This window comes from Theropithecus gelada, chromosome 10 (genome assembly GCF_003255815.1).
Source record: "Theropithecus gelada isolate Dixy chromosome 10, Tgel_1.0, whole genome shotgun sequence".
Taxonomy (NCBI): Eukaryota; Metazoa; Chordata; class Mammalia; order Primates; family Cercopithecidae; genus Theropithecus; species Theropithecus gelada.
In genome coordinates this window covers 34627455-34653643 of record NC_037678.1, presented here as the reverse complement: position 1 = coordinate 34653643, position 26189 = coordinate 34627455, and the positions used below count along the sequence as shown (strand labels likewise).

Genomic DNA, 26189 nt, shown 5'->3' with positions numbered 1-26189 from the left:
AATTCCAGCTACTGGGGAGGCTGAAGCAAGAGAATCACTTGAACCCGGAAGGCAGAGGTTCCAGTGAACTGAGATCGCGCCGTTGCACTCCAGCCTGGGCAACAAACCGAGACTCCGTAGCAAAAAATTTAAAAAATAAAAATTGCGTTAAAGATGAAAAAAAAAGGCTAGACTGCTGCTTAGGCTGTCGCTCTTCATTCAGCCCAGCATCCCATCACATCTCATGTCACTCACGGCGTGAAAGGGCGGGGCCTTAAACGTTATCTAATCAGGGACGCTGGTCTGGGAACCGTCCAGTCAGGCCCACAGCCCGAGCAGACAGGATGGCTTCCGGGAATTGGCGGGGCCTTTATCTCTTGCTGCAGCTGTAGCTCCAGGTCTCCACTGCTCTGTGTCTTCTGCTCCTAGAGGCGCAACCTCTGTGGCCCCCTCACCTGCAGGTATTGGGAGATCCACAACTAAGGTGCGAGGACCCTCTGGAAGCCTGGAAATGGTGAGAGTGCCTGGTCTGGCATCCCGAGAGAGAGGATGGGGCTGGCTGGAACTGATCGGAAGTGGCTGTGGCGGGACTCTGGCCTCCTCGCAGTCAGCTCCATAATCTGCGGCCCCCGACTTCTCCATGGCGCAGCTGGGCCCTCAGTCCCCTTCGGCCATAAGATGGCGGCGGGCTGACAGCCGGATCTCCGGGCATCCTGTCTCCTCCCTTCGCAGTGACTGCGCACTCACCTGGAGCCTTCTAGGGTCAGCTCTGCACCCACAGCGCCGCATCTCTCCCAGACTGTGCAAGGATGGAAGGTCCTCAAGAGAGAATCCTGACCCCGGGTCCGGGGTTCAGAAATAAAAAGAGCTTTGGTCCGTGGGGTTCCCAGTCCCTTTTTTCTTCTATTAAAAATTTGTGGGAGTCACCACAAAAATATTAAAGAATTTAATCATAGAGTGATTCAAGAATTGTAGAGCACGCAGCTATGATTTGTCGTTTGTGGTTCATGGGAGGGGCTTGAAGGAAAGACTTTTATAAGGTGCATGATGAAAAACCCCAAATTCAATAATTGGTTAGATACAGTTTAGTAGTTTCTTAATTTGTATGATCAACGTGGAAATTTCCTGGTTAAGTAACCTGCGCTTAAGTGGCAGTTTGTAGTTGGTTAAGCCTGAATTTTGTTTCCCACCATGTACTAATTTATTTAAAAAAAAAAAAAAAAAAAGCATTTTGTTTTTTCTAAGTAGGTACCCAGGGACTAGAGCTACCTCAGTCTAACTTCCTGCCACTTAACTATTTTCACACTCCACAGGGGACTAGTTTTCCGCTGGATTCTTCACATGTGTCCCAAACAGCATCTCTAGTCCACCTCTTACCCCCACTCCTCCAGCCTAACTCTGGCTGGCAGTGCAATACTAAATTTCCAGTTTTTTCTGACAATCCCAAATGCCAACTTCCCCTTCCTAATTCACATTATCAACTATTTTTCCTTTAGTGTACATTTTAGGTGTCGTATTTTAGTTAATCATTTGTTGACAAAGCATTGGATGACACTTTAAAAAAGATTTGTTTTTTGTTTGTAAATATTTTCCATGAAAAGAAAGCAAAGAATAGTCTCCTGACACTGTATGGTAAAAAGAAAAAAAAAACTCTGTGCCTCTTTTCCTTTTATCGTCTCTAGACACAGACAGCTTATCAGAATGTCTCTGGGTCAAGGTTTCTCTTTGGAAACTTTTGGGATGATGTGTCCTCAGCCAACCCTTGAGGTTTTTCCTGGTCCTGGTTTTCAGCACAGTCTGGGGATAAACCAAGATACCCGCCATGGCTATGTCTTCTAGAATGTCTAGTGAATATCATCAGCTCCTGGATTATTTTCTTTTATAGGGCAACCAGAGGTATGGAGTGTAGCCTCTCAGGGGAGCAGGTGGCTGCCCTAGGGTTGACAGGAATCTCCTGGTTTAACCCCTTGAGACATTAAGATTGCCTTCACCCAACCCAGCTTCCATTTCTTGGAGACACATTGCTGGTCAGTCCGTCATATAGTGGTATTGAGGGGAATACAGAAATAATTTCTGCCCCTGGATTCCCTTAAGATTTGTGAGAGAAAAAATATTTTGCCAAAAGACACACACATACACACACACACACCCCCAAAAACCTGATCTCAGTGAGATGATGCAAGAACTTGCAAAGTAAAATGCACCTGGGGCACTTACAGGGGCATAGTGCAGTATTTCTGAGAGAGTGGTCATTGAGCACTTCAGTGAGCAGGATGGGGCGGGTGAATCTCTCAAGTGATTGGATGGCCTGATTTGACACGAGTCAGACACATCTGTTTTCTGATCAGCACTGCCAGTCCCTGGGTTTGTCACTTTGAAAAGATTTCTTCAGTTTTTTAATTGTAAATTGCATTTTATTAGTACAGTTTGAAAGGTAAGGAAGTATTTACTGAGGGAATAAAAGAGGTGGGTTTCAGAAAAAAAGTATTTAATCATATATTCTATTTGTTGACAATTATCATTTACCTTTTCCAGAGTTGAGTTTAGAAGTTTTCACAGGTGTGTTTATGGCTGGGTGATTTCAAACACAATTCCAAGGCTTAGCTTTTAGAATACTACCAAGGAAGAGAATAGGGAAAATCTTTTATTTTGGCTGTAGAAAATGAATACACTTTCACAAGGAAATGTGGTAGACAATTGGTGAGTTACATTGACTCATGAAAACATCACTTCCATTTTTTTTTGCAGGGTAACCTTGTGACAGTGAATATCCTGCCTCCTGTGTTTTGTTATCTTGGTTTCTGAGTTTCATGCTAAATTTTATGAGATGAAACTTGGTACCTTCCAGAAGTGTTCCCATATATGACTAATGGTTTACTACATGATTTTTAATGGAACCCATACAATAATACATTTATTGTCTGAAAGGTATAGACACTTTTGCTTTTCTTGTTGAGGTATTGAATGTAAGCAGCTTAAAATTTTCATCCTTATATGAACACTGTGTTTGCTTGATTTTCTGGATTTTTCAAACACTTAGTTTAAGAAACCAAGGGAATTACTCTGACATGGAAATTAAAGCTTGAGCCCAGTGACTGCAAGTTAAGGCTAATATTGAGCCTGCAAAAGGATGTTACAAAAGGCCCAGTTAGTTCTTTCTGGGGAGCCTCCCCTGCAGGTGTCCCAGCCCACTCACCTGAGACATGGAGGAAGCCTTTATCCTGAGAGAAGCTACACAGCGCTGGAAAGCTGAGGTCCACCGACAGATGCAGTTAAGATTAAGGAGATTGGGAAGATCTTACTGCAAGTGAAGTTGGTTTTGTTTTGAGGCAGTTTCTAGACTTTGTAATATATAACAAAGTTGTATATTCTAAAGGAGTATTGCAACAAGAGGAAGTACCAACTATAAGATCTTTGAGGGTTGCAAAGTTTAGTCAGACAAGGGTTTTTTTCATAGGGAGGAAAAAACAAGATTAGAAAGAAGGTGGGAGGGGAATGGCAAATGGAGGATTAAAAAATTAGATTCTAGATCAGAGAATGTTTTACCTAAAGTCAGCATGTTCTTAGGATGGACATAAAATAGGGTTGTATGTTGGCTCAGACTTAAGATAGCTTAAAGTTCAGGAGCCTATGGGAAGGAGATTAACTTATGTTTTTTTATTATTATTTATTTATTTTGAGGCAGATTCTCACCTCATCACCCAGGCTGGAGTGCAGTGGTGAGATCTTGGTTTCCTGCAACCTCTGCCTCCTGGGTTCAAGTGATTCTTATGCCTTAGCCTTCTGAGTGCCCGGAATTACAGTTGTGTGCCAACATAGCCTGCTAATTTTTGTATTTTTTAGAGATGGGGTTTTACCATGTTGGCCAGGCTAGTCTCAGTCCAGATCCCAAGAGAGGGTTCTTGGATCTCATAAATGAAAGGATTTAGGATGAGTCCATAAAGTGAAAGCAAGTTTATTAAGAAAGTAAAGGAATAAAAGAATGGCTACTCCATAGACAGAGCAGCCCCAAGAGCTGCTTGTTGTCCATTTTTATGATTATTCCTTGATGATATGCTAAACAAGGGGTGGATTATTTATGCCTCCCCTTTTTAGACCGTGCAGGGTGATTTCCTGATGTTGCCATGGCATTTGTAAACTGTCATGGCGCTGGTGGGAGTGTAGCAGTGAGGACAACTGGAGGTCACTCTCGTGTTCATCTTGGCTTTGGTGGGCTTTAGCCAGTTTCTTTACTGCAACCTGTTTTATCAGCAAGGTCTTTATGACCTGTATCTTGTACCAACCTCCCATCTCATCGTATGACTTGGAATGACTTAACTATCTGGGAATGCAGCCCAGTAGGTCTCGGCCTTATTTTACCCAGCTCCTATTCAAGATATAGTTGCTCTGGTTTAAACATCTCTGACAAAACTCCTGACCTCAAGTGACCCACCCACCTCAGCAGCCCAAAATGCTGGGAACACAGGCATGAGCCACTACACCCAGCCAGCTTAAGTTATTTGATTAAGAAGTATTTTATTTTGACCACAGAAGACATATTTAGCTGATTTTTTTTTTCTGAGAAAAAAAGATAATTTGCACAGAGTTGGCTGGGCACAGTAGCTCATGCCTGTAATTTCAGCACTTTAGGACGCCAATGCAGGTGGATCATTTGAGGTCAGAAGTTCAAGACCAGCCTGGCCAACATGGTGAAACTCCATCTCTACTACAAATACAAAAATTAGCTGGGTGTGGTGGCTATTATATAGATAAAATTATGTCAGCTACTGGGGAGGCTGAGGCAAGAGAATTGCTTGAACCTGGGAGGTGGAGGTTGCAGTGAGCTGTGATCACACCGCTGCACTCTAGCCTGGGCAACAGAGTGAGATCCATCATTTAAAAAAAAAAAAAAAAAAATTTGCACAAAGTTTGTGCCTGGCTATGTGATTGGTCAGAAAACAGAGCACCATCTAAGTCGTAATGGGAATGTTGTTTCTTTCCATAAACTTTTCCTGGAGAACATAAACAATAGAGAATGTTATTAATCACAACTATTTACCTGGATTACCTATGTGCTTCATCTTTCCCCCACCTTTTTTCTTTGTCCTGTGCATTTCTTTCATTTGACTTTTCCTGGGTTGTATCTTTTATAATAAACTGGTTGACATAACTACAGTTTTTTGCTGAGTTCTGTGAGTAGCTCTATCAAATTATTGAACTTGAGGGAGGTTATGAGAATCCACAATTTTCAAACAGTAGCTCAGAAACATAGATGAGCTAATGGGGTTTGTGACTGGGTTCTACAGTACGAACAATGTTGTGAGACTGAGCCCTGAATAAGGGTCTGTGCTGACTCTGGGTGGTGTTAGAATTCAAATGTTAGACAATGAGTTGGTGTTGGAAAATTGCTTGGTGTTCAGCAAACTCTACATATTTGGCACCAGAAGAATAGATATCACAGAGACCTGGACTGGAATAAAACTCTGAGTTTCTGGTAATGGGAGGCTCTGTTCTCCTGTACACAGGCTCTCACACTGCCCATTGTCCTGTGATTCCAGGTCTCATTCCAGGGTGATAGAGGACTGAAAACTTAGAGGAAGGAGCTCTGATGACAGACCCCCTTTTCTTACAGCTAACACTACAGGATTTCCACCCACTTACAAACATACCCACTAGACATTGATGTGTCCACACCCCTCCCAGCTCTAGGTGCCATCCTCAGGAATTTCACCAAAACATTTTTGATCCTAATGTTTCTTGCCAAAAACCCACAAAAGTATCTACAGATCTCCTGGTGTATCTTCACCCTCAGTCACTGAATCTGCAGAAGCAATCTGTTTTCTCCACCAACCTAATTTCTGGGCCACCTGTTTACAATCTCATCTTCCTGCATGGACACAGAAATAAATCACAGTATGGCTCCACCTGGGTCACTGTCTGTAGCACAATCCAGTTCTTCCACTTACATTAAACTCTTCCCCCACTTATGATTTTTTTTCTTTATAACTTTTATTTTTTGGTTCAGGGATACATGTGCAGGTTTATTATATAGATGAAATTGTGTCATGGAAGTTTAGTGTAGATTTATTTTGTCACCTAGGTATTAAGAATAGCACCAGTTATTTTTTCTGATCTTCTTTGTTTTCCCACCCTTCACCCTTAACTAGTTCTCAGTGTCTGTTGTTCCCCTCTTTGTGTCCATGTGTTCTTATTATTTAGCTCTTTACTTATAAATGAGAACATGCATTTGGTTTTTGGTTTCTGCATTAGTTTTCTAAAGATAATGATCTTCAGCTCCATCTATGTTGTGGACATAATCTTGTTCTTTTTTTTATAACCAAACTGTATTCCATTATGTTTATGTACCATATTTTCTTTTAGAAAATATTTTATTTTTGTTGGGAGGACTGGGGAAATAGGGCCTCAGTCTGTCACCCAGGCTGGATTGTGGTGGCATGATCTTGGCTCACTGCGGTCTCGACTTTCTGGGCTCAAGCAATTCTCTTTTCTCAGCCTGCCAAGTAGCTGAGACTATAGGTGCACAGTACCACACCCAGCTAATTTTTTTTGTATTCTTTGTAGAGATGGAGTTACCCTGTGTTGCCTTGGCTGGTCTCAAACACCTGAACTCAGACAATCTGCCAGCCTTGGCCTCCCAGAATGCTGGGAATACCGGCTTGAGCCACTGTGCCAGATCATATCACATCCTCTTTATCTAGTCTACAGTTGACAGTCATTTAGGTCGATTCCATGTCTTTGCTATTGTGAGTTGTCCTACAGTGAACATACGTGTGTATGTATCTTTATGATAGAATAATTGTTTTTTTGTTTTTTTTTTTGAGACGGAGTCTCGCTCTGTCTCCCCGGCTGGAGTGCAGTGGCCGGATCTCAGCTCACTGCAAGCTCTGCCTCCCGGGTTCATGCCATTCTCCTGCCTCAGCCTCCCGACTAGCTGGGACTACAGGCGCCGCCACCTCGCCCGGCTAGTTTTTTGTATTTTTTAGTAGAGACGGGGTTTCACCATGTTTGCCAGGATGGTCTCGATCTCCTGACCTCGTGATCCGCCCGTCTCGGCCTCCCAAAGTGCTGGGATTACAGGCTTGAGCCACCGCGCCCGGCCTATGATAGAATAATTTATAATTCTTTGGGCATATACTCAATTATGAGGTTTCTGGGTCAAATGGAAATTCTGTTTTTAGTTCTGCAAGGAGTTGCCACACTGTTTTTTACAATGGTTGAACTTACACTCATACCAGCAGTGCATAAGCATTTTCTTTTCTCCACAACCTTGCCATTATCTGTCATTGTTTGACTTTTTAGTAATAGCCATTCTGACTAGTGTGAGATTGTATTCATTGTAGTTTTTCTTTGCATTTCTTTATTAGTGATTGCATTTTTTTCATGTGTTTGTTGGCCACATGTATGCCTTTTTTGAAAAGCATCTGTTCATGTCCTTTGCCTACTTTTTAGTAAGTTTTTTTTTTAAGTTCTTTATGGATTTTGGATATTAGAACTTTGTCAGAAGCATAGTTTGCATATATTTTATTTTATTATGTAGGTTTTGTTTACTCTGCCAATAGTTTCCATTGCTGTAAAGAAGCTCTTTAGTTTAATTAGTTCCCATTTGTCAAGTTTTGCTTTTGTTGAAATTGCTTTTGGCATCTTATCATGAAATCTTTGCCAGTTCCTATGTCTACAGTAGTATTTCCTAAGTTATCTCCCAGGTTTGTTTTGTATATATATAATATATATAATATATATATAATTTTAAGTTTTACACTTAAGTCTTTAATTCATCTTGAGTTGATTTTTGTATATGGTGCAAGGAAGGGATTTACTTTCAACCTTCTATGTAGTGCTAGCTAGTTATTCTAACGTCATTTATTAAATAAGGAATTCTTCCCACATTCCCCTTGTCAGCTTTGTAAAAAATCAGATGGTTGTAGGCAAACAGCATTATTTCTGGGCACTCTATTCTGTTGCATTAGTCTATGAGGTCTGTTTTAGTACCAGTATTACACTGCTTTGGTTTCTGTAACCCTGTAATGTAGTTTGAACTCGAGTAATGTAATGCCTCCAGCTTTGTTATTTTTGCTTAGGATTGTCTTGCTATTTGGGCTCTGTTTTGGTTCCAGATGAATTTTAAAATAGGATTTTTTAGTTCTGTTAAGAATGTTTTTGGTAGCTTGATTGGAATAGCATTAAATTTGTAAATTTTGGGAGCAGTATGGCTTTTTTAATAATGTTAATCTTTTCTGTCCATGAGCATAAAATAGTTTTCCATTTGTTTGCATCATCTCTGACTTCTGTAAGCAATATTTTGTAATTCTTGATGTAGAGATCTTTCACCTCCCTGTTTAGCTGTATTCCTAGATATGCTATTCTTTTGTGACAGTTGTAAATGGAATTGTGTTTTTAATTTGGCTTTTGGCTTGGATGTTGTTTATGTACAGGGATGCTACTGATTTTTGTGCATTTATTTTGTATCCTGAAATTTTGCTGAAGTTGTTTGTTAGTTTACAGGGCTTTTCTGCCAAAACTGTAGTGTTTCCTAGATATAGAATTATGTCATCTGCAAACAGGGATGGTTTGGCCTCCTCTTTTCCTATTTGGGTGCATTTTATTTCTTTCTCTGGCCAGATTGCTCTGGCCAGGACTTCCAAGTCTGTGTGGAATAGGAGTGGTGAGAGAAGGCATCCTTGTTTTGTGCCAGTTTTCAAAGAGGAATGCTTCCAGCTTGTGACCATTCAGTATGTTGGTTGTGGGTTTGTTATAGATAATTCATTAGTTTGAGGTATGTACCTTCAATCCCTAGTTTGAGAGTTTTTAATATGAAGGATGTGAAATTTTATGCAAGCTTTTTCTGCATCTATTGAGATAATCTTGTGGTCTTTAGTTCTCTTTGTGTGATGTATCACATTTATTGATTTGCCTATGTTAAACCAACCTTGCATTTCAGGGATAAAACCTACTTGATAATAGTGGATTAACTTTTTGACATGCTGATGGATTTGGTTTGCCAGTATTTTGTCAAGGATTTTTGCATCAAAGTTTATCAAATACATTGGCTTGAAGTTTTCTTTTTTTGTTTCATTCCTGCCAAATTTTGGTATCAAAATGATGCTTTTCTTTCTTTCTTTCTTTCTTTCTTTTGGGGGGGGTACAGAGTCTCACCCAGACTGGAGTGCAGTGGCATGATCTCAGCTCACTACAACCTCTACCTCCCAAGTTCAAGCAATTCTCCTGCCTCAGCTTCACAAGTAGCTGGGATTACAGGTGCCTGCCACCACACCCAGCTAATTTTTGTATTTTTAGTAGAGAAGGAGTTTCAACACATTGGCCAGGCTGGTGTTAAACTCTCAACCTCAGGTGATCTGGCCGCGTCGGCCTTGCAAAGTACTGGGAGTATGGGCATGAGCCACTGTGACCAGCAGATGCTGTTCTTATAGAATGACTTGGGGAAGAATCCCTTCTTAATATTTTGGAATTGTTTTAGGAGGCATACTACCAGCTTTTCTTTGTACATCTGGTAGAATTAGCTGTGAATCTGTCTGCTCTTGGGCCTTTATTTTTTTTCTTTTTTGGTTGGTAGGCTGCGTATTACTAATTCAATTTATTAATCTATTCAGGGATTCAGTTTCTTTATTGTTTAGTCATGGAAGGATGCATTTTCCAGGAATTTATTCATTTTTTTCTAGGTTTTCCTGTTTGTGTGTCTAGAGATGTTTACAGTAGGTGTCAATATTTATTTGCATTTTTGTGGGGTCAGCAGTAATGTCCATTTTGTCATTTCTAATTGTGTTTATTTGGATCTTCTTTCTTCATTAATCTTGTTAGTGGTTTATTTATCTTACTAATTTTTTCAAAAGCTTAACTCCTGGATTTCTTGATCTTTTATGTAGCTTTTCATGTCTATATCTTTTTCAGTTCAGATTTGATTTTGGTTATTTTTTACTTTCTGCTACTTTAGGGGTTAGTTTGCTCTTGCTTCTCCTCATTCTTATATTTATAATGTTAGGTTGTTATATTGAGATCTTTCTAACTTTTTGATGTGAGCATTTAGTAGTATAAATTTTCCTCTTAACACTGCCATAGCTGTGTTGTAGAAATTCTGGTATGTTGTATCAAATGTTCTCATTTGTTTCAAAGAACTTCTTGATTCCTGTGTTATTTCCATTATTTACCCAAAAGTCATTTTGGTGCAGGTTGTTTAATTTCCATGTAATTGTATGATTTCAAGTGGGTGTTTTTTGTTTTTTATAATTATATCTTTATCAAACTCTGGTCTAAGTGTGAGGTTGGTATAATTTGGGGAGTTTTGAATTTGCTGAAGATTGTTTTATTCCTGATTGTGTGGTCAATTTTAGAGTATGTGCCACATGGTGATGAAAAGAATGTATACTATGTTGGTTTTAGATGGCGAGTTCTGTAGATGTATATTAGAAGTATTTGGTCAAGTGTTGAGTTTAGGTCCTAATATCTTTTTTAATTTTCTTCCTTAAAGAATTTGTCTAATAGTGTCTGTGGGGTGTTGTAGTCTCCCACTTTTATTGTGTCAGAATCTTAAGTCTCACCATAGGTATCTAAGAACTTGCTTAATTCATGTGTACCCATGGATTTTTAAAACTCTCTTTTCTTCTCTGCTTTTTCCCCCAGAAACATTCATGTGCATACAGTGTGCCCAAGGCTACTCCTTAAATGCCTGAATCCAGTGTCTACTAAAACTCAGATTCCAAGAGTTCAAGAACATGTCCAGAGACCTGGCTGTTGTAGAAGAAAATATAAATTTGAAATAAGAGGTTTTATTCTTCTACCTGAAAATAAGGGAGAATATTTTGTTCGTCTCTTTTTTCTTAAAGCACTTAGATTATATGTAGCAATTTTTCTCTGCTTTTTTGCAATATATATAAATTATACTAATAGCTAAGTTAACATTTTTTCATTCTTTTGACTCAGAATTGTCTTTATTTAGAACCTCAGAACCATTGCTTTGGTTTTGCTTTAGTAAATATTTACTTTTTTTATTTTTAGTCTTTTCAAGTGGACACAGATTTGTTTAGATTAAAGCTCATTTTAAGAACTCACAAAAGTTGAGCACAAACACAGGATTAAATTTAGCATTACAGAATGATAAAGACTGAAAGATACTGAGTAATTTCCTTTGATAGAAAACTGCTTATTCAAGGTAATTATCTGATATATGAAGTTGAAGTACTTAACACTGCAAAAGCAAGAGCCGTTCAATGTGTAAACTGAACAGTGGACTCTGTAGCTATATTTTGGTTTATATTTATTACTTCAGAACAATTAGCATAGTTATGTGTAGTGTTTGTAGACAACTTGCATTCATGTAAGTAGAACAGTACTTTCTGCAATAGTATAAACATAAGGCCACAATATTTACTTTGAATAAATCCCTTAAAAAGTCATGTTAATATTGTTATTCATACTTTTGAAATATAAAGTGTTTTAACTTACTTATGATTACAGACTTTTAAAAAAACTTGCATACATTATCATTAGTACATTAAAATTATTTATACTTAGATATTTATATCTAATATCCAAAGAAAATTTACTAACAAATTGTTACAGTAGATAGTAGGCTGACATGCTTTTAATTTATCCAATAGGTATAATTATAGTTAAGCATAATTTTAGTGTCTTTTATTTGACTAAATTTGAATGCTGCTGTTACAGGACAAACAAACACAGATGATGTAGCCACCCAAAAACCCTAATAAGTCTTAAGTTAGCTATGTTGCAAGCTCAAATATATTCAACTATATAAACAAAGTCAGAGTCCAATTCTTCATCAAAATGTGCTGGTAGAAATTGTCAGATGTATTCCAATATAAATCCCCCATTCAGTAGCTAGATGAAAGAAGAGCAGAAATGAAAGAGAAACCTTATAAAATTCTGCTGAGAATATGTTTCTTCATAATGCTCTTTTTTTTCATGCTGAGAGTAGCTGTACCCTTTGAGTGTTTAGAGATACATTCCTTTGAGGGGAATATTTTCTGGCTAATTTGATCTTATATCTAATCTAAGTTTTTTCTTAAGATATTTTTAATTTCTTTTTTTCTCTCAATACTATCTTCCTCAGACTGAGAGATGATTTTCTCTTCAGTGCTTTGGGTGTCTCTCAGAAGCCCTATTAGGATTCCATGGTATCTGTGGATGAGGTGGGCTGTCATAGTGAGAAATACTCAGACTCATGCTGAAAATCCAGCGGTATTTTTTCCGTATCGCCATAATAAATACAACCTGAGGCTGAAACACTGCTTCATTTCCCATTATTGTGAAGGTGCAATTCTACCCAGGAGGCCTGCAGACTCTCCTCCTGCAGCTGAGGCTTCACTCTCTGATGTAGCACTGAAGTGCTGCTGTGGCAATTGAGGTTCATGTAAGATGTGAGCTGCCAGCTGTGAGCTCTGCATTGTGGACTGTGCCTTAGTGGCTGATTATAGGAGTCAAAAAAGGACACTAGCCACAAGGAAAGAACAAACAGGAGTGATACAGTCCAGTGCTCCGGGAGTAGAGATTCATTGCTTTAAAATGTAACTAGCCAAAAAACACCCTTCCAACCATTTCTGTGGCAGAGTGAGAGCCTAATTTTGGCAGGGACCTGACTTCAAGTTGCAAAATAACCTCCTTTTACAAAAATTTAAAAAGTTTATTTTGTCATTGAATATAACCAATTAGTATACATGGATGGCCTCCCCAGTTACAAAGTGAATTCAGAATGAACTATTTATGACATGGTGCTGTAAATTCTTACACTTGTGGACTGATTATGGTGACCATCCTTCTGTCTTTGCAATCTCTTAAGCAGATTGACTGTGACACATGTCACATTTTGGTTTAATTGTGTAATAAAAGTTTTCTTTCTGTTCTATCATTGTGGAGTTCCTCTGGGACTGGAGAAAATTTTTCTTTTAGCTATATTTTGCAATAACTGGCTAGAATTACCAGACATGATATAAACATATAAGGTGCAAAACAAGCTTTACTCTAGAGAAAACTTACCCTATCTGCCTTCCAATTATGCTGTAAAGTATATGCCATCCCCTAAATATGCAGAATTGTATCCCTGCATATTTGGCATTCATAGTCCTCTACAGCCACTTTTAGAGAAGCTAGATAAGATTTCTACAAACCTCACAAAGCAACAATCAGCCATTTTACGTCTTTCAATGACTCTTGTGTCTTCAGAACTGAAACTGATTCAGAGACTATGGGGCCCAGAAGCCCAATCAGAGTAACACATGTGCATTGAGTAGACATCTGGACATGAGAATCTCCACTTTCACCTTACTCCTCTTGGTAAAATGCCTACAAATGTGCAGGTAACATGATGCTACTCCACCCATTGAGGACCTAAATCTGCAGCTGCAGATACTGAATCTAGCTCTTGAGATGTGGGGAAAAATACAAACTTTTATCTGAAGTATGCAAGTCTTTTTAGTTGTCAAACTTAGAAAGACCTTAAAATGAGAGCACAATTATGTCTTTGATCACCATTTGAACTATGCATTCATCTGTTGAAACTGTTCACTATTGCAACAAGTAGCTAAAAATTAAACTAATAATGCCACACTGGACAATATAACTTATACCCTAAGTTTTAACAATGTATATTCAATCAAAACTCAACTTTATTTCTGTAATAAATAGGAATTTTTGATAAAGGACTTTGTGTCAGCCCACTTTCTGTCCCTCTCTTTTTGCCTTTAAAACTCCACTTGTAACTGCTGCTAATCAAAGTAGATTCCAGGCAACTTGAATCTTTGCCCCCCCATTACAATCCTCAAGCTTGGCTTAAGTAAACTATCTACTTATATTCATATTGCCTCAGCTTTTTTCTTTTAGGTAGACATTATTTAGAATGTGCTAGAGCAGCCTCTATGAGGGGAATTCCTCTTTTGATTGTATTCTGCTTGCTGTAACACCCAAGAATGCAGAGCCAGGTTGATCCCAGAATCTGCACATAAGGTCTGGTCTCTGCCTGGGATTTCAACACAGGGCCAGGCTTTTGATTGAGAATGTACAGGAAACCAACAGGAGGCATTTTCTGCACAGAGACATGTCAGCATAGATATGTTAAACCCTCTGTTTGAAACTGTGGCTCTTTGAGCTTTTTAGATCTTTTCCAGTAACCTGCTACAGTTATGTGAGAAGCTGCAGGTGTGAATCGAATCTGATGGCAGAATCTGTTTTTTGTTTTGTTTTGTTTTGTTTTTGTTTGTTTGTTTTTGAGAGGGTCTCACTCACTCTGTCACCCAGACTGGAGTGCAGTGGCACCATCTCGACTCACTGCAACCTCCTCCCCCCAGGTTCAAGTGATTCTCCTGCTTCAGCCTCCTGAGTAGCTAGGATTACAGGCATGTGCCACCATGCCTGGCTAATTTTTGTATTTTTAGTAGAGATGGGATTTCACCATGTTGGCCAGGTTGGTCTCGAACTCCTGACTTTGAGTGACCCACCCACCTCAGCCTCCCAAAGTGCTGAGATTATAGGTATGAACCACCATGCCTGGCCTGATGTCACAATCTGTAAGTGTAAACAAACATCTTAAGAGTGAGAGATCAAGGCCACAAAGTATCCACAGCCATGATCACACCTATACCCACCCACCCATAACATCTGATACTAGAGTATTATTGATGTTCTTCTTACCCAAAAGCTGACTGATCTGGACAATTGGTCCAGGCTTTGAAGCTCCACCAGAGCAATTTTATTTTCTATTTGAAATCAGCCTGAGTCTCTCCTGCCTGACTTGTCATTAGGCCATCAGCCCGGGGTCACTAGGAGCCCCCTCACAATCAGTTGGGCATCTTTGAGACATTTGAGGATGTGTAGGGGAGAACTGTGTCAGTCTGAGAAGAGTGGTTAATTCTGCTTCTGTCTCAGTGTAAGAGAAATGAGCCATCTTATGTTCCTCCCCTCATACAAGAGATGTCTTTGGTTGGTACCCAGATGGGAGTTTCTCCCATTTCCTGGTACTTGGGTAAAAAAACAAGGAGGCAGTCTGGAGACTCAGATAAATTAATTGCTTCCATTTCATATGGCCATGTCAAAAATAGATGAAGCAGTCATGGCCCCTACCATCCAGAAACTTTTAGACTAGGCTAGCAACTAGGTAAAGAATTAAGCAACATATGGTTGTTGCAATGAATAAATGTGTGCAAAATACCTTGGCCACTTTATATTGCTGTAACTTCTAATGTCATCACCTAAAGGGATATTTATGGACAGAAGAGTTGTTGTTTTAATTATTTGAGATGGAGTCTCACTCTGTCGCCCAGGCTGGAGTGCAGTGGTGCGATCTTGGCTCACTGCAACCTCTGCCTCCCAAGTTCAAACAATTCTTCTACCTCAGCCTCCTGAGTATCTGGGACTACAGGCACCCACCACCACACCCAGAAATTTTTTTTTTTTTTTTTTACATTTTTAGTAGAGATGGGGTTTTGCTATGTTGGCCAGGCTGGTCTCGAACTCCTGACCTCAGAGGAGCTAATGTGCCTGACCAAGAGTTATTATTATTTTTATTTCTTTTACCTTGCTAAGAATACACATTTATCATCTAATAAAACCTTAAGAGATTTGTTTATATTGCTTATTAGTATATGTCATAAAATTGATAAGGCAGTAGCTTAAAAACATTAAAATTACAGAAACTCTGAGATTTAATTTTCTCTTAGGTAAGCTTAGGAAGAACAGTACTGGAAATACCCCAGTGGCATAGAGAACAGAATTCCACATAGGTTTCACTCCTTGCCCCAGTTCTGTTCAGATTCACTTTTTGGGGGGACCTTTTTTAGGTCTGGCCCTACCCTGGCATCCTGCCTCACAGAACTAATTGGAATAGATCAGAGTTTGAATGGTGACTCCTGCTGCCCTTTTAGAGTTGGTATTCAATTTCCTGACACCCAAAAGCAGATACATGAGAAAAATAAGGTATGTATTTTAGGGTCTTAATTTTTAATTTTTTAAAATAAAATCAGTGTTTGCAGAAATATTTCATTTAGCAACTGATTTTCTATACCTTCAGATACAGTGGTTGCTCCACAAGTCACAAAAAAGTAAATATAAACACAATAAACATTTTTCTAAACTACATTAAACTTTTTTTCTGTATCCCTCTCATCTGTCTCTATTTAACTTTTATTCTATACATTTTTAAAATCAATGACAGAGAAACAGAAAAAGAAATAAAAATGCTGGGCCCTTTATCTAAATCCTGGGAATTATTAAACACTTAGTATCAACTCTCAGGGTGTTATAAGAATTAAATCACATAATGTGTTATTCCCAACACAATGAGTGATCTGTAACATACTCTTAAGCACACAGTACCTGCTTAATAAACATTGCATTAGTACATGCATGCATGTTGTTTTCCAAATGCAGACTTATTCAGACATTGTTGCCTTCTGTTTATTTGTCAACTTGAAAGGGCCAGCAAAGAATATGATACTTTAGGATGGCAATTGGTTGTTTTCCTTTGTACTAGAAGTATTTCTGTTGTGATAAGTGTGCTGAGTATACGGGACTCTGTGCTGTGCCTACTTTCTCTAACTAATGCTAATAATGAGCCCAGTGGGAGCAACATCAGCATTGGCAGGGCCCTTGTTTAAAACAACCATTCATAAACCCTTTGCAAACCTTCAGAATCGCATTACATAGAATGGGGCCAAAATTACCAAGTGATTTATAAGCTCATTACAATTCAAGAGGTAATGCTTAGCTAGATGGTTGTCAGCCCAGGCTTCTAGTTAGGATTACATAGCCAATTTGCAGATCTTTACTTCCGCTCTCCCCACAGGTTCTGCTTATTGTTCTGGGTGGAAACATTGATGTTGTTTTATTTAAGTACCTCATAAGATGAGGCCAGAATCAAGTGTGAGGGGTTCAATATCCATTCATGAGAGCTAAGTTTAACCTTTATACTTAAAGGGTTCTCATAGGGCCTGTTCTGTTTGGGTTTGGTAGAGACAGAAGAGGGTAGCCCATATTTCCATTACTGTAGCAGAAATTGCTGGTGTCTGTGAAAAGGAAGGGCACCTGAGGACAGAAAAGGTGAAACTTACATTTTTATGTCCATGGAGAAGCTCATTGTTCCTGAATCTCTTCTGTTATAAAGGACGGAAATGGCTACACTTTTTCTATGGGTCTTGGTCCTTCTGCCTGTGGGTATGATGGTAGTAGGTAAACAGATGTTGCTGATGCCTTTAAAGGAATATTCTTAAGATGCAGGTGTAATTTGTCCAGAGAATCTCATCTGAGGACTCCCAGAGAAGGAGAAAAAAACTGACTTTTTTTTTCTTTAAGCTAAACATGTCTCAGATCAAGAGTTTTGTGCACGGTGCCTCCTGGAACACTATGCATTTAGCACTTGCAAACCTTTACTTCTATACTTGTGTTTTTTTCTCTATAATGAATGTAACTAAACAGTCAAGGTTCTCTGAAAAAATGTTCTTTTCTGCATATCAGAGCCTTCTCTATATTTTCTAAATTGTGGCTTCTTCTATGCTCTGAAGAATTCTCACCATGAATTTATAGTTTGCATTATTAAAAATACTTCCTTTTTGATTGTTGAATGTGGGAAGGTATGGATACTAGAGTTTTCTATTGAGGTAAAGAGTTATTATTTCTTAATAAAGATAGAGAATATCTAATGAGGTTCAATCTATGTTCTCTATTAGCTCTATGCTGAACAGGATTAAGAAAATGCTTTTTAAAACAGGGTGGCATTTATTGCCCAGAAAGTTCTGAAAAAAACTTCTAGGAGATATCTGCACATAGGGTGCTAAAAAAAGACTACCTAAGATGACTATTAAAAATTACAGAGGCTGGGCACAGTGGCTCATGCCTGTAATCCCAGCACTTTGGGAGGCCAAGGCGGGCTGATCACAGGATCAGGAGTTCTAGACCAGCCTGACCAACATGTTGAGACCCCGTCTCTCCTAAAAATACAAAAGTTAGCCAAGTGTTGTGGCACATGCCTCTGATCCCAGCTACTCAGGAGGCTGAGGCAGGAGAATCACTTGAACCCAGGAGGCAGAGCTTGCAGTGAGCCAAGATCGCACCACTGCACTCCAGCCTGGGCGACAGAGTGAGACTCCATCTCAAAAAAAAAAAAAAAAAAAAAAGAGAAAAAGAAGAGAAAAAGAAAGAAAGAAAGAAATTACAGAACATGGGAAATATCTGTGTATTTAACTTTGCATAAAACTGATTTTTTTATGATTAAATTCAGACTATACTTTTTGGGGGGCAATATTTAAGCAATGATGCTGTGTCCTCACATCATAAAAATTTGTCCTAGTGCAATTAATATTATTGACTTGGGTAGTGAGCTCTGTGACAGATTTTTTCATGATAGAGTTTTTCTCTTCATTGTCAAATATCTTTATGCAGCACATTTATTCTGGCAGCTGCTCTTTCTTAGGTTTTCTTTGCATATATCTGTGTTTGGGAAATGAAATCTTTCATCTTTGCTTACAGGCAAGAAAAACTGGGAAAAACTGGCTTTTTCAATTATTGGATGTTTAACAAAATAGTCTTCTTGGGCTAAAAACATTGGCTTTATTGCTGAACTTGTTAGGAATGCAGAAACTCAGAGTTTATTTCAGATCTTCTGAAAAAATAATCTGCATTAACTAGATCGTTAGTTTATTATACACATCAAAGTTTGAGAAGTACCTTCTAACTCAACATGTCTTTTCCATCAAAAAAAAGTACGCATAACTCATCCTGAATCATGTAAATATAACACTCAAAAATGTACATGTAGGCCGGGCACGGTGGCTCAAGCCTGTAATCCCAGCACTTTGGGAGGCCGAGACGGGCGGATCACGAGGTCAGGAGATCGAGACCATCCTGGCTAACACGGTGAAACCCCGTCTCTACTAAAAAATACAAAAAACTAGCCGGGCGCGGTGGCGGGCGCCTGTAGTCCCAACTACTCGGGAGGCTGAGGCAGGAGAATGGCGTGAACCCGGGAGGCGGAGCTTGCAGTGAGCTGAGATCTGGCCACTGCACTCCAGCCTGGGTGGCAGAGCGAGACTCCGTCTCAAAAAAAAAAAAAAAAAAAAAAAAATGTACATGTTTGTGTTTATCCCCTTAATTTTATACTTTATCATCCAGAAAAGTTTCATATATACACTGATGTTGTGGATCTTATGTCACTCTCTTCTAAGAGTCAGAGAATACATTACAGAATATTTCTGCGTTGAAAATTATTTTGTTGGATAATTTCAGTCATTCCCATAAGTCAGAATCAGTTCTTTTTACTCTGTCATTTCACCTTGAGTCAAATTTAAAATTTTGCACATGGGCACTCGGTAAATGTGTTTGTGTGTGTGTGTGTTTTTCAGGAACTGTTGACATTTATGGATATGGCCATAGAATTCTCTCTGAATGAGTGGCAATGCCTGGACCCTGTACAGCAGAATTTATATAGGAGTGTAATGTTAGAGAACTACAGAAACCTGGTCTTCCTGGGTGAGCATAACTTCAATACGCAATTCCTAATATACTCTAAATGTTTTATTTCTCTTTTTTTAGAATGTTTTTTCTGATAATTTATGTTTTGCATAAATGTGTTTCAGATCCCTGTTTTCAAAAAAATATATTGGGGATTTGTCTATGTGAAAAAGAATTTCTTCAAGATGTTTCATCTTGACCTGAACTTTCCACATTCCTGAGCTGATCTGTATCCTTTACTCTAGATTAGTGGTAATTCCAGAAACTTAGTGGCATAAAATATTGTTGCCAACACATTTAAATCTAATTGTCACCACCAATTTTTGATTCAATAGTACCAGGTAGTGAAATAAGGAACCTTTATTTATAGAGAAATAAGGAAAATTTAAAATATTTTCTAAATATTTAGAAATTCTGTTATAAGTTAGTGTTTGGGGATTAATTTACTAGAATATTTATTATATCCTCTTTATTGAGCACATTATTAAGTTGGTGATTGGAGAATTTAAGCAAGATTCATGTTATTTATTTTTAATAAAACAGGTATTACTGTCTCTAAGCCAGACCTGATCACCTGTCTGGAGCAAGGAAAAGAGCCTTGGAATATGAAAAGACATGGAGTGATAGCCAAACCCCCAGGTAGGTGAGAGAATACAAAAGATAGAGGTTCAAAAGTCAGGGAGAAAGCCAGTGATTTGGGAAGCTGTGTTCCAAAGGAGATAGTTTCTGAGAAGCCTGAGTTCTTTTTCTTTTATTCTCACATAGGGCATCTTCTGTCTTAGACATTTTTGTTTGTTTGTTTGTTTGTTTTTGGGTTTTTTTGTTTTTTGATTTTTTTGAAATGGAGTTTCACTCTCGTTGCCCAGGCTGCAGTGCAATGGCACAATCTTGGCTCACCACAACCTCTGCCTCCAGGGTTCAAGCGATTCTCCTGCCTCAGCCTCCTGAGTAGCTGAAATTACAGGCATGCACCACCATGCCCGGCTAATTTTGTATTTTTAGTAGAGATGGGGTTTCTCCATGTTGGTCAGGCTGGTCTAAAACTCCCAACCTCAGGTGATCTGCTCGCCTTAGCCTTCCAAAGTGCTGGGATTACAGGCGTGAGCCACCAGGCCTGGCCTGTCTTAGACTTTTAAATTCTCCAAGGATTCTACTTTCCCTTCGGTGCTCTTTAAGTTTACAGTAAGAGCCACAGTCCTCTTCATGGAATATGAGAGTGCACAATCTGACTGCTTTATCATTTTTTTAATAGTCCACACAAGTATCTGCGTAATTTTAAAAAACTTTATGTTAAACTATTTTTTAAGTTCTTTTTTTTTGCATTATGTCTGAAATGTGTGAGCGTTGCGGTTTCTGTTCCATTGGTTTTTTTGTTCATTTTTTTTTTTTGCATAGTCCATCTTGTTTTTATTACTATAGTCTTGAAATATAGTTTGAAATTATAAAGTATGATATCCTTCTGCTTTGCTCTTTTTCCTCAAGATTGCTTTGGCTATTCAAAGTTTATTGAGGTTTCATGTAAATTTTAAGATTGTATTTTTCATTACTGTGAGAAAAATACCACTGGAATTTCGATAGGGAGTTTATTGAATCTATAGATCACTTTGGATAATATGTCACTTTTACACTATTCCTTTAATTCATAGATGTGAACTGTTTTATAATTTATTTGTGTCTTCTCTAATTTCTTTCATTGATATATCTTTCATTGTAAAGATTTTTTATCAATTTGGTTAAATTTGTTCTCAGAAGTTTATTATTTCAATGCTATTGTAAATAGAATTGTTTTCTTTATTATATCAGATGGTGCTTTTTTACATATATAAAACCATAACTTGTATGTTAATTTTATATTTTGCTAATTTACTGAGCATATTCATTAGTTTAGACAGGTTTTAATGTACTTTTTTTAATACATATAAGATCATATGATCTACAACCAACGACTTTTTACACTTATTTGTCTTCAATTTTAATTGCTTTTTTTTTTTAAATTTTTTGGGCTAATTCTGCCACATAATTCCAGTGTGATGTTAAAATAAAAGCATTGACAATGGGCACAATATAGTTTTGTATTGGTGTCTGTGAATAGGAAAAACACCTCTTTCAAGTTTTTATAAACTGGTTTCAGAAAGTAGAGATCTTGTTTTGATGGGCCCCAGGGTGATGAGATGCCCTCTGGGTTTGTAGTGGAGAAGAGTTGTAGCTTAGTCACAAAGCTGCTGGGTCTGCCCTAGGGTCCACTTTTAGTTGGCTTGTTACAAGAGGCTTGGGTAGTTGTAATTTCCATTATATATTTGGACAAACTGAATTTCTGTAGGGCAAACACTAGGGCAGGTTTTTGCAGTCAGGTGTGCATATGATGGGACTTATATCAGGATATGGATGAGTATGGCTTTTACTGAGTACCAGAGAGGATTTCCCCAGGTCACTGTATGAATTTCTATGTAGGCAGAAGTGGCCATGAACTGTGGTTCAGGAAGCTGGAACTGAGTCCTTAAACTGCTTCAGAGACCACAATAAAGGTCAATATGTGCAGGCCACCATGCATGGATATAAATGAGTATCTTTCTTAAGGCCTCTGAAAGGACAGGACTTCTCCCAGACTGTAGCTGGGAGAAGTTTGGAATGTTTACAGAGTGAATTCAGAATTCTCAGGGGGACCAAGTTGGGTGGGCCATACTCTGGTATGTAGCCAAGAACAGAGGTTTTGTAGCTTGCCACCTGAGTGAGGGCCTGCTTTGGGAAAAGAGCACTCTAATTTTAGGCTTTTGCAGTTTCACAAGTCCCTCCCTGGATCTCAAAGCTATCTTAAAGACACTTACTTTTGAGATGAGGTCTTGCTGCATAACTCAGGATGGTCTTGAAACAGTGGCCTGAAGCAATTCTTCAAACTTAATGTGCCATGTAACTGTCATTACAGATGTGAGCCATGATGCCTGGTTCTCTCATGAAGACATTTTTATCAGTGATGGCTGACAAATTTTCTTGCTGTGGGAAGAGAAGAAAATAGGACACCTTTTATTTTTCCATCTTACTGATGTCACTCTCTCTATACATTTTTACTTTCTATTTTCCATTTCAAATTTGTCTGTAATTTTAGATTCAGACATTTAGGACAATATACCAGAATTTACATGTTATACCTGAAGTAAATTAGATAATTAGTAAGTACTTCATGTTTACTAAAATAATTACTTGCAAATCTAAGTTTTCTGAAGGCAAAAAGAAATTACAGGATTTGTACCCACTTTCTTCAGTCTGTATCTAAATAATAGCATAATTTATTTCCAAATGTTTATTTTATATGTCAGAGGTTCTTGCCATATTCTGCAAAATATACTTTTTTGTGTGTGTGGGTTTGTTTGTTTGTTTGAGATGGAGTCTCGCTCTATCACCTAGACTGGAGTGCAGTGGCATGATCTAAGCTTACTGCAACCTCCACATCCCAGGTTCAAGTGATTCTCCTGCCTCAGCCTCCCCAGTAGCTGGAACTATAGGTGTGCACCACCACATCTGGCTAATTTTTGTATTTTTAGTAGAGACAGGGTTTTACTATGTTGGCCAGGCTACTCTCAAACTCCTGACCTCAAATGATCTACCCATCTCAGCCTCCCAAAGTGCTGAGATTACAATAAATTTTTTTCTTTACTTAGCAATGTAAGACTATTCTTTGCTTCTAAAATTGGATTACAGCAGTTTGATCTTGTGTAAGAATAGCATTTATTTAAAACACAAAAATTAACTCTAGTTTCTTCTAAATGCTTATTTATTAAAAGTTTTCCATTAACTCTAGTTTCTTCTAAATGCTTATTTATTAAAAGTTTTCCATTGGAATCTTCTATTTATGATTATACTGCATTATCTCTGAAAGTTTATTGCCATACAATGCATGCCAATGATTTAAAATACCTGCCTTCCATGAGTACACAGTTACAGTCAAATATTGTAGTTACCTAGATAACTTCTTTTTAAATGGTACATCAATGTTGCATATCAGATTTTATGAGTAAATATTCTTCTTATTGTTTTACAGTTCCATATTAGTATGCTTTTTCAATATATGTTTTTTAACATCAATTTATTTTGTTTTTTGGTTTTACTTATGTATTACCAATTTAGACAATTTGCAATTTTGTTTGTACACTTGAAGTTAATGTGGAATTTAATTAAGAGATAAATCAGTCACAGGCCTATCACAATCAGATATTTTGTGTGTGTGTGTGTGTGTGTGTGTGTGTGTTTATCTCGAAATATAATCCCAATTTTGGTTATGGCTTATTTTGTATATATTCTTTTTTAGCTGATTTTCAATGGTTGTTTTTATCTTGTCTAAGTGAATGGAAATAGTCTTGGAAGTCATGGAAATAGTCTTGTTTTCAGCATGTGTTTAATAATGAATATATATTTTCTTTCGGTAAAACATTTTTGTGATTTGATGGTAATTTTTGGAAAGATTTATAATGCTGTATTTTTTTCAGTTTTTGTTTTAAAAATATTCATTGTCGTAAAAATGCAACAGTCTTTCATGTTCTGAGATAATGCCTGGAGTTCTTTGTCCTACCTCCAAGAAAATTAAGGAGCACAGACATAAAGGGGAAGTTAAACCAAAAGTTTAATAAGTGAAATAAGAAAGCTCTCTGCCAGCAGAGAGGGGGTCCTGAACGGGAGTACCCACTATGGGGCCTGTTCTGGGGTTTTTATGAACTGGAAAGGGGAAGGCATGTGCTTAGTCTGCAGGTTTTCTTGGTGAATGTGTGACTCAGGTTGGCCTGGGACCTTGGCCCAGGACCAATCAGGAACTGAAATGATGATTCATAGATGCTACTTAGCTTGACTTAGGACCTATCAGAAGCTGAAGTGAAAGCTTGGCCCGGATCTTGGCCGAGGACCAATAGGCGGCTGAAGTAATTCATAGAAGCCGGACTTACAGTCCTAATAAAGAAAAGTACAGCACCCATTGGAACCTACTGGAGTCCACCGTGCCCATGCCCACCAAAAAAATAAAAAAAGAAATTTTTCTGGGAATCTGCTGGTATACAAAGGACAAAGGCATTTCTATGCCAGGCTTTGTTCCCTTTTCTGAGTGAGTTGGAGGTTTTGTGCAAGTTTTTATCCAAATGGGCTGGAGGTTTCTCTATCTGTGCAGCTGTGGGCATGTCTCTAGGCACAACTCCCTGTGCTAGTTCCCTTATCCGTGCCTGCAGCCTGAATTTTTTTCCCAGGCTGCTTTTTATGTTATGTGGGGATGAGGCAGTGACCCATGGGCCAGGGGCTCTCCGGAGACCCTTCCCTTGCTATCTATCTAAGGCAAGCTAACTCCTTTCAAAAGCACATGTTATAAAATGTACAATCTTAAATCTATTTAAGTGTACATTTCAGGGTCAGACAAGATGAGAGTTCACCTCTGTAATCCCAGTATTTGGGGACGCCAAGATAGGAGAATTGCTAGAGCGCAAAAGTGTGAGACCAGCCTGGGCAACAAACAAGGAACCCCCTCTCTACAAAAAATTTTTATAAATAACCAGGCATGGTAGTGTGCACCTGTAGTTTCAGCTAATTGGGAGATTGATCGGGCAGCATAACTTGAGCCTGGGAGTTTGAGGCTGCAGTGAGCCATAATTGTGCTGCTATACTCCAGCTTGGGTGACAGAGTGGGAGACCCTGTCTCAAAAAAAAAAAAAAAAAAAAGCTGTACATTTAATGCATGTTAAGTATATTCAACTTCTTATGCAAAAGACTTCTAGAAATTTTACATCTTGTGGAACTAAAACTCAACACTCATTAAGTAACAGCTACCCGTTTTACCCTCTGTCCTCCAGCCCTTAACAAACACCCTTTCTCTTTCTGTTTTTATGAATGTGAATACATAAGATACTTCATAAAGTGGAATCATATAGTATCCATTGTTTTGTTACTAGCTTATTTCGGTGGCGTGATATTCTCGAAGTTTACCTAAAATGTGACAAGATTTTCTTTTTAAGGCTGAATAATATTCCATTGTATATACATTTTTATGTTTAGAAATCAAGGGACATCTGGGTGGCTTCAGTCTTTTGGCTTTTTTGCATACTGGTACAATAAACATGGATGTTCAAATATGTTTTTTAGGCCTTTTGTTGCATATTTTAGGTGTAGTTTCACAAATTGGATTGCTGTAGTTGATGATAATTTTATTTTTAATTATTTGAGGAACATTTATAACATTTTAAAATAATAGCTGCATCCTTACTTTCACCAATAATTAATGTGGGTTTCATTTTGATTGCATTATCAACAGATTTGGTGTTTTTAAAAAAATTTTAGTGGTCATTTTAATTGGTATAAGGTGATTTTGTTTTTATTGTGATTTGTATGCATTTCTCTACAAATCAGTAATTTTGCATGTTATTTCAAATACTTTTCCCCCTTTTGGTTTTGTTTGTTTGTTTGTTTGTTTGTTTGTTTGTTTTTTGATACAGAGTCTCACGCTGTCGCTCAGGCTGGATTGCAGTGGCCGGATCTCAGCTCACTGCAAGCTCCGCCTCCCGGGTTTGTGCCATTCTCCTGCCTCAGCCTCCCGAGTAGCTGGGACTACAGGCGCCCGCCACCTCGCCCGGCTAGTTTTTTGTATTTCTTAATACAGACGGGGTTTCACCGTGTTAGCCAGGATGGTCTCGATCTCCTGACCTCGTGATCCGCCCGTCTCGGCCTCCCAAAGTGCTGGGATTACAGGCTTGAGCCACCGCGCCCGGCCCAATTAA

At 38.4% G+C, this 26189-nt stretch overlaps 1 protein-coding gene across 1 annotated transcript; it reads left to right on the top strand.

Moving 5' to 3' along the window:
* Positions 1-619: 619 nt before the first annotated feature.
* Positions 620-26122, top strand: LOC112632424 (protein ZNF738-like). Its single transcript, XM_025398113.1, has 6 exons — positions 620-741; positions 15783-15918; positions 19338-19464; positions 19990-20085; positions 20449-20477; positions 26096-26122. The coding sequence occupies exons 1-6, from the start codon at positions 620-622 to the stop codon at positions 26120-26122; spliced, it is 537 nt and encodes a 178-aa protein (XP_025253898.1).
* Positions 26123-26189: the final 67 nt, after the last annotated feature.

Coding starts and splice junctions, on each gene's coding strand:
- LOC112632424 (XM_025398113.1), top strand. CDS start 620: ATGGCGCAGCTGGGCCCTCAGTCCCCTTCGGCCATAAGATGGCGGCGG. Junction 20,086..20,448: donor AGTGATAGCCAAACCCCCAG/GTAGGTGAGAGA, acceptor TTGTATTTTTAG/TAGAGATGGGGTTTCTCCAT. Junction 20,478..26,095: donor GGTTTCTCCATGTTGGTCAG/GCTGGTCTAAAA, acceptor CGTGTTAGCCAG/GATGGTCTCGATCTCCTGAC.